This window comes from Oncorhynchus gorbuscha, linkage group LG16 (assembly GCF_021184085.1).
Source record: "Oncorhynchus gorbuscha isolate QuinsamMale2020 ecotype Even-year linkage group LG16, OgorEven_v1.0, whole genome shotgun sequence".
NCBI classification, from domain to species: domain Eukaryota; kingdom Metazoa; phylum Chordata; class Actinopteri; order Salmoniformes; family Salmonidae; genus Oncorhynchus; species Oncorhynchus gorbuscha.
In genome coordinates, this window is record NC_060188.1 from 74,895,685 (window position 1) to 74,905,217 (window position 9,533).

General features: G+C 44.0%; 1 protein-coding gene across 1 annotated transcript in view; it reads right to left on the bottom strand.

Annotated features, from left to right (window-relative positions):
- Positions 1-8,054, bottom strand: part of LOC123999825 (neuropeptide FF receptor 1-like) — a 12,007-nt gene extending 3,953 nt beyond the window's left edge. Inside the window, exon 1 of the mRNA XM_046305841.1 lies at positions 7,748-8,054. Within this exon, the coding sequence (XP_046161797.1) occupies positions 7,748-8,054 (307 nt within the window). The remainder of the gene's footprint in view (positions 1-7,747) is intronic.
- Positions 8,055-9,533: the final 1,479 nt, after the last annotated feature.

Below are 9,533 nucleotides of genomic sequence, written 5' to 3' on the forward strand. Positions count from 1 at the left end.
TAACATGAAATAAAGTCTGATTTGACTTAAGACCTATTCTTTAACTTTGATTATTGGTTGAGATTGAGACGTGAATCCAACATAACAATTATTAACTTGGAGACAAACTGCAATTAAAACCAAACTAAGTCAGTGGTACAAAAGATACATTTCCTTCAAATGTTGATATTTGGTTGCATTGACAATCACACACATTTCAATTACACTTTTGCAATGTAGAAAATACTATATTAACTTGGTACGAGTTAACAAATTATATGCTGGATTCATGTCTCCAACTAAACCAAAAATATAAATTAAAGAGTAGGATTAAGCCAGTGGCTCAGATGACACTATCCAAGCATTAGATAGGCTATCCTTTAAATGCTGATATTGGACCAATGTGTAAACCAAACACAATACAATAATACTTTTGTAATACCTAAAGTTAAGGCTATGTTACAAACGAATGTAACAGTATTTATTCAACCGTAAAATGAGTAACACATCCATGGCCACATTTTGAGGTTAGCCTATTGTAAATGTCTTCTTATGTAGACCTAACCAGAGAAAGAGTGCATTTTCAAGATAACATGCAAAGATTGCAGATTTTCTACACAATTGCTATAATAATATGTGCAGAATTTTGAACAACATTGATCACTTGCAATGTACTTTTAATGTAATTTCAACTGCATTACAGGGCCCGGGGTCCGAAAAGCATTTTAAGACGAAATTCATGGGTAGAACCTTTGTAGGCGCATCATTAAATCTCTGAGCTGTTTCCCAAAACCAGACCTGGTACAAGGACAGACGCTGGGAGACGAGAAGCAAGTACAGAGCGTGAACATTTCATGAATAACGGACATGAAACGAAACGCGGACATCGTCTGGACAAGGGAAACATAATGACAATAATGCTGGCACGGGGATGAAACTGAGGAATAGACTGATATAGGGGATGCAATCAAAAACGTGATGGAGTACAGGTGAGTCCAATGAAGTGCTGATGCATGTAACAATGGTGACAGGTGTGTGTAATGATGGGCAGCCTGGTGCCCTTGAGCGCCAGAGAGGGTGGGCGGGAGCAGGCGTGACAGTACCCTCCCCCCCACTATGGGTCCCACCTGGGGCGTGGGAGCCCGACGAGCCGGCCGAGGCGTGGGAGCCCGACGAGCCGGCTGAGGCGTGGGAGCTCGACGAGCCAGCTGAGGCGTGGGAGCCCGACAAGCCGGCCGAGGCGTGGGAGCAGGACGAGCCGCTGAGGCGTGGGAGCCCGACAAGCCGGCCGAGGCGTGGGAGCAGGACGAGCCGCTGAGGCGTGGGAGCCCGACAAGCCGGCCAAGGCGTGGGAGCAGGACGAGCCGCTGAGGCGTAGGATCCTGACGATCCGGCTGAGGCATAACATAGGATGGGAGCCTGCCGAGCCAACCGAGGCAAGAAAACCTCTCGAGTCAGCTAAACCATGGAAGCTTGACGAGCCAGCTGAGGCATCCCCGGTTCCTTCAGCAGCAGCAACAGGACCCGACGTCACCAAACAAACAAAAAACAAAAACCTCACTGATGCTTTCATATTGGTGTCATCATTCTGTAAGAACAGACACTGGGAGACGAGAAGCAAGTACAGGGAGTGAACATTAAATAAATAACAGACATGAAACAAAACACGGACAGCATCTGGACAGGGGGAACAAAACAACATTAATGCTGACACAGGGATGAAACTGAGAAATCAAAATGTGTGGAGTACAGGTGAGTCTAATGAAATGTGGATGCGCGTAATGATGGTGACAGGTGTGCGTAATGATGGGCAGCCTGGAACCTCGAAGACCAGAGAGGGGGAGTGGGAGCAGGCGTGACGCCCGGTGCCAGAACTAATCAGTTGGACGGCATTCGATTTCCAAAGGCTGGCCCGTTTTTTTCACAGGGCCTCCTATGTGTGGCAGACAAAAACACATTTAATAAATGGGTACAGTTGCGACCCGTCATTCACGGCAGGTGGTGCAGAGCATGTTATTTTGGCATTCATTTGTGTCACATATCAGTTTGCGAACAATGTAAAAACAAATTTATTGAGAGAATAAAGCCAAATACAAACATGATCTCTTTCTTGCTTTCTTGAATATGGCAGCTCCATAATAGAGATGTTTCAGCCTAGCTCAGTGCTTTCTGTGGTGGAGGGGCAACCAGTGGAAAATACAGAGCTTAGGCATTGGTAATCTTCTCTAGTGACATCGCAGAATCTACCGGGAGAGCTAGGCAGTTCAAGCCCCCTTGGGTGCTGCCATAGATTTACATTAGAAGTGACCATCCTAGAAGGCTCAAGGTCATTGACTATAGATAAAATGACATCAAATCATGTTATATCTACAAAGCTTTGATTGGCCTGATCATATCAACAACATACTTTCAAAACCTTAGCTAGCAAGCTAGACATGTTAAGCCCTCGACATGTTGCTAAATGTATCTGAACTAATGACTATCTGAATTTCTGTCTGTGGCTTTGCTGTCTTGTATCTAAAAACAAAATGGGCTGTGCCCCACCAAGATTTACATGCTAAAATCGCCACTGAATGGGTGTAGGGTGGCTCTGGCAGCTCTTGGCTGACGGGTGGCTCTGGCAGCTACTGGCTGACGGGAGACTTTAGCAGCTCAGGACAGACGTGAGACTCTGGCAGCTCAGGACAGACGGAAGACTCTGGCAGCTCAGGACAGACGGGAGACTCTGGCAGCTCAGGACAGACGGGAGACTCTGGCAGCTCAGGGCAGACGGGAGACTCTGGCAGCTCAGGACAGATGGGAGACTCTGACAGCGCTGGGCAGGAGGAAGACTTTGGCAGCGCTGGAGAGGCGGGAGCACCTGTAGGGAGGAGACGGAGAGACAGCCTGGTGCGGGGGGCTGCCACCGGAGGGCTGGTGCGTGGAGGTGGCACCGGATAGACCGGACCGTGAAGGCGCACTGGAGGTCTCGAGCACCGAGCCTGCCCAACCCTACCTGGCTGAATGCTCCCCGTAGCCAAGCCAGTGCGGCGAGGTGGAATAGCCCGCACTGGGCTGTGCTGGCGAACTGGGGACACCATGCGTAGGGCTGGTGCCATGTACCCCGGCCCGAGGAGACGCACTGGAGACCAGATGCGCTGATCCGGCTTCATGGCACCTGGCTCGATGCCCACGGCCGATACGAGGCGCTGCTATGTACGACACCGGGCTATGCCTGCGCACCGGGGACACAGTGCGCCTCACGGCATAACACGGTGCCTGGCCGATCCCTCTCTCTCCACTGTAAGCACGGGGAGTTGGCTCAGGTCTCCTAACTGACTTAGCCACACTCCCCGTGTGCCCCCCCCAACACATTTTTGGGGCTGCCTCTCGGGCTTCCAGCCGCGCTGCCATGCTGCCTCCTCATACCACCGTCTCTCGGCTTTCGCTGCCTCCAGCTCTGCCTTGGGGCGGGGATATTCTCCCAGCTGTGCCCAGGGTCCCTTGCCATCTAAGATCTCCTCCCATGTCCAGGAGTCTGGAAATCTCTGCTGCTGTTACTGCTGCTGCTGCCCGTTACCACGCTGCTTGGTCCTTTGGTGGTGGGTGATTCAGTAGCGGCTATCCTCTTCCTCTTCTGAGGAGGAGTAGGAGAGATCGGACCAATGCGCAGCGTGGTAAGTGTCCATCTTTTAATAACGTAAATGAACACTGAAAAAAAAGTGAACAAACAAAATCGAAACAGTTCAGTCTGGTGCAGAAACAAACACTCAACAGAAGAAAAATCACCCACAACTCAAAAATGAAACCAGGCTACCTAAGTATGGTTCTCAATCAGGGACAATGATTGATAGCTGCCTCTGATTGAGGACCATACCTGACCAAACACAGAAATCCCAAATCATAGAAAAAAGAACATAGACAACCCAACCAACTCACGCCCTGACCATACTAAAACAAAGACTTGACAAAAGAACTAAGGTCAGAACGTGACACACATTCATCTCTCTTCTCCGCCTGTCTGCCTCCCTTTTTATCTGTCTTGACCTGAGCTATTGCTAGTGAAGTTCAACATTGTATCAAATTATCACAGGGTCCGTCCGGAAGCTGTCTCTAAGAAACTTGCGACATTGAATCAACTAGCCTATTCTGGGCCCTCAAAGTTTCCTGCACCAGTGAGCTTGGGACAAAAAGCAGTTTTTTTATGATGTTTCCACTGGATATATGGGATTATCACATCATGATATCTTGCTCTTTCACACTGAGGCTTAGTGATCAACAAGGACGGGAGTGTTGATAGATTTTTCAAATACTGAGGAACTACATGTATCATTCGCAATGGCTGATAGAAAAACAGACTTTGTTGCCTTGTGTGAGGCGAAGAAAACATGAGTGGTGACTTAAGACAATCAGAAATAAGACATTGCCAAATGGGCACCTTCTTACATATGCATGCAAGGAAACAATCCACAGCATTTAAAAATAACAATAAGATAATGATCCTCTGTGGGTAAGTCATGCTTCATGGTGAAGTATTTTGAATGATTTTATTTAGACAGGAGTAATTATATAATTTTGTTGAAACATCAATTTACTTTTGGGAATTCCAGCATCCTAATAGTGCACTGTACACCCGCACAGTGCAGGAAAATAACCTCTCCCTCAATGTCAACAAAATGAAGGAGCTGATTGTTGACTTCAGGAAACAGCAGAGGGAGCAAGCCCCTATCCACATCGACGGGACCACAGTGGAGAAGGTACAAAAGCTTCAAGTTCCTCGGCGTACACATCACTGACAATCTGAAATGGTCCACCTACACAGACAGTGTGGTGAAGATGTGCAACAGCACTTCTTCAGGAGGTTGAAGAAATTTAGCTTGGCCCCTAAGACCCTCACAAACTTTTACAGATGCACAATTGAGAGCCCCCTGTCGGGCTGTATCACCACCTGGTACGCTAATTGCACCTCCCACAACCGCAGGGCTATCCAGAGGAGTGTGCGGTCTGTCCAAAGCATTTACCGGGAGCACAGGAAATCTACAGCACCCGATGTCACAGGAAGGCCAAAAAGATCATCAAGGACATCAACCACCCTGAGCCACTGCCTATTCACCCGCTACCATGCAGAAGGTGAGGTCAGTACAGGTGCATCAAAGCTGGGACCGAGAGACTGAAAAACAGCTTCCATCTCAAGGCCATCAGACATCACTAGTAGGCTACCATCTGGTTACTCAACCATGCACCTTAGAGGCTGCTGCCCTACAGTATATACATAGACATGGAATCACTTTAATAATGGAACACGAGTAACTTTAATCATGTTTACATACTGCTTTACTCATTTCATGTTACTGTATTCTATTCTACTGTATTTTAGTCAATGCCACCCGATGTTGCTTGTCCTAATATTTAAATATTTTTTATTTCCATTCTTTTACCTTTAGATTTTTGTGTATTCTGGTACATTTTTAGATACTACTGCACTTTTGAAGCTAGGAACACAAGCATTTCGCTACACCTGCAATAACATCTGCTAAATATGTTTATGTGACCAATACAATTTGATTTTGATTTTAACTTTCCTTTCCAATTCACAAGAGGCTGAAACCAGAGATCTGTCATGATGAGATGCTCAAGTCACCACCGTAACAATGGGAGTCTTTGTCTCAAAGGCTGGGAGGCAGACGACAAGTTTAGGCCTGCATATTATTCCCATAGAACGCACTGGGTTTATACTGGACAGATTTTGGCGAGTGCTCTCTCGCTTTGCCGCTTCCTCTCTGCTGACACTCTATCGTCGGACAAAGCATCCGCGTGATCTAAACAGCGCACCTCTATATGTAGCCCATGCAACTGATGCTGTCTGGACTGAAATAGTATGACATGCCATACTCTTTTGGTCCAGACAGCATCAGATACATGGTCTACACATACTGAGACAGAGGGTCACTGTTTCGCTCACTCGGAAACTTTAACTGAGATTGATGCATCTTTCTGTCAGCGCGAATCTCGGTCAAATAAATGATCAATATTTCAATATTTTATTTGGAAGGGCAAGCAGATAAATTTGGGCGGGGCAAGCCCCCAAAGGTCCTCCCACAACTTCGTTCCTGCCCAAAACCATCGTTATTAACTATTCACTTGAAAACACTCATAATCTAAGTGTGCGTCAGACCACTCAAAGAACAACGAAGTGCGTCATTAGATGTTTTTTTTTGCCCATAGCATCATGTTATACACAGAACATCTCCTCTAAACATAAAATCACATGGTTTGTCCGCCTCTCTGTGACCGACGATAATTCAGAAAACAAAGTTGACTACAAATACAAAGTTGCCAATGTCTTTGCAATTGCGACGTATAAAACTGAATATAAAAATATAAAACAGAGATGACTGTATTAATACAGTAGGCCATTGGCTAGGCCAATTTCAATTATATTGAAATACATTTAATACATTCAATTGAGATATATTTAGCTACTTGTAGGCTACTGTCTGTAATTTGTCTCAATATATTTCATGATGTGTAGCCTAAGGTGCCCAATGATGTGCAAATATTTTAGTGCATTATTATAGGGTAAGTGTTAGAATTAGCCACCTCAATATTTGCAGTCATAGGTAACAATATCTTTCTAGGAGCTGACCCGTCGTCACTATTGTGGAATAATTTGAACGTTAATGTAAGATTTGAATGGAGAATGCTGATCCGAGAGCAGCGTGGCCTTTCTTTTGATTCAATAGGTATCTACACATGCTTCAACAACGCACTCAGCGACATTTTCTCTGGGTGCTGTTTTGGGAAACACCTGTTACATCTTCGGCCATTGTAGGAAACATGCATCGTTAAAACACGTATTGTCTTCTCCTTTTTTCCCTTTGTGCTGTTTGTGCCCAACAATGTCTGTACCATGTTTGTGCTGCTGGCATTTTGTGTGGCTACCGGGCTGTGTCATGTGTTGCTGTCATGCTATGTTGTTGTCTTAGGTCTCTCTTTATGTAGTGTTGTGGTGTCATGATGTGTGTTTTGTCCTACATTTGTATTTTTAATCACAGTCCAGTCCCTGTAGGAGGCCTTTTGCCACTTGATAGGCAATCGTTGTAAATAATAATTTGTTCACAACTGACTTGCCTTGTTAACGAAAGGTTAAATAAAAAATCAATAAAAGTAAGCCTAAATTCCAACACTATGGGAAACCAGGCCCAGGTTATTTGTTTGTGCTTTTAGATCAAGTAGTTGTATAAATACAACATTTCTGACATTGTATTCCCATTTGAAATGTATTGTGCTTGTAAATTGTTGAAAGTGCAGTGATAATACATTTAGATGACAACTAACTAAAATCTGACAGTGTATTAACTTTTTCCTTTGGAATTTTGTTGTGATTTTTATAGATGGATGAAAGCTAGTGAATTAAACAAACATTTGGATTTCAAGAAACGTATGGCTGTCTTTTTGAGTAGGTAAATAAAGGTTGCAATCTCATTGAACAACTTAACCAAATATTACCCAAAATTCCCCGTTGAAATTATGTGGTGTGCCCAGTGGGTATGCAATAATTAATTATCAACAGCAAGTTGATTGAAAATCAGCCTTTTCCAGACTTTCTCACACTTGGTTGACTCAACTGGAGACAGCCTCGAGCTGTAAAAGCCAGACTGAAACCTTTGATCCCTTCATAGAAAGTTAACACTCTCGCCTCCAGAACCATATGATTCCCCTTACGGAAGGGATCCCACATCGATTTCTGCATGTGCCCTACGCATTTCTGCTCCCTCCACTTTCTCACCTGATATTAGGCTGTCAATCAAAGTCGTTGGAACGCAGAACACTCCAATGAGCAGGTCACTGATGGCCAAGTTGAGGATGAAGAGGTTGGTGACGGAGCGCATGTTGCGGTTCCGGAGGACCACCAGGGAGACCAGCATGTTCCCCCCGACGCAGAGCATGAGAACCACCATATAGCACAGGATATAGATGACAGACATGGCGGTGGAGTGCAGGTAGTAAGGCATGTAGGTGCGGTTGGCTCTGTCCATAGTGGCACTGTCCATGGTGCTGTTCACAGCAGTTTCATTCAGTGACGCAATCTCCATTTTCACAAGTCACCTTCCAAATGGAATCACATCAGAAAAACGTGTTATAGCCTACATATTGGCAGAGAAACCTAGCAGATACAAATATATATTTTAAAAGAAACGCAAGGAATATAAAAGAAAAACGATAAAGCCATAGCACAAACATTCTCTGAAAAAAGCTTTAGTCATCATACAAATAATCAAGGAAAGGTTGCCATTTGGACGAATCCACTCCATCGTGATTTATTGTTCTTATTTTTTTACCATCAAATGACACATATGTTCTTACTGAAACAAGTACATGAAACTGACGAAGAAAGAAAATACAGTAAAAGCTCAGTGAGAACAAATGGTGAGTTAAATTCATAAGATTGAGAAGGCAAAGTTGCCATTTCATAGAAATCTGCAGGATGCCTATTGAGATTTTCAAAGAGAGACTTACCTTTGGAAGAGCTACACTATAGTTCCCTTGTCTGGTCTTGTCTGTGCCGGTGCGCTCTACTGCGTCTCGTAATGCTTCTCGTCCACTTCTGGAAACGCATCAGCGTCACTCCTACTCTATAACGATTAGGGATACTGTACCACATGGATAGTGCGACCAATGCATGTAGCCTATATTTGATTTATAGTAAGCCTACAGAACAATTTAAACAAAATTCGATGGTCTTTCTTTATTTCCTTGAAAAGGCTTATATTTGTAGGACAATTTTTCCCACCACTATAAGACCTGTTCATTCTTTATCCTGATTGATGACAAATAAGTAAGTAAATTGGGCACTTCCGGATCTGTCTCTAAACATGTCAATTATGTTCCAAGTGTAAGTTACTGTATGATGATATAACCTACTGACAAGGTACAAGGAGAGTCCCAAGAGACATTGAAATCAAAGTAACCTAGTAGTTAAATTATGTAACTGTACAGTAGAGTGGACATCTAAGAGGTGTATATTCACACATTCACAACACAAATACAACAGCTGGTTTTACAAAAAGATGAATGCTTTAAATGAGTGGATCTCTGTTACGGTAAATAGGCTACAGTACACTAAGAAATGGAAAGTACCTCTCTTTATTAAATATGTTCTTTGGGGCTCAGGTAGACTGCTAGAGCTCATGGCTCAGTCATCCCCAAGGCCATATAGCTGCGGTAAATATAACCCTGATGACATTGTATTTTTCACAACAACTTGCATATTTTCACTCCTCATTGTCTGTTAGCCTACTTGCACCTTATGTACATTAAAAACAAAATAATATGCTTTAAGTTAAAGTAGGAAAAAGTAGGAAATTCACATGAGCACCACAATGCCTACTTCACCCATGCTCTACCAAGGTTTTCCAGCACACAGCTTTGACCTACTACAGTAGCTATGTTGGTCTATAGTACTTCAAACAATGTGCAGGTTACTTAGGATTCAAACCTTCTCAAACAGCCTAATTCATATTCTTAGAGGAGGTTATCCCACAATAATGTGATTTGCATCGCCTACAAGTTAA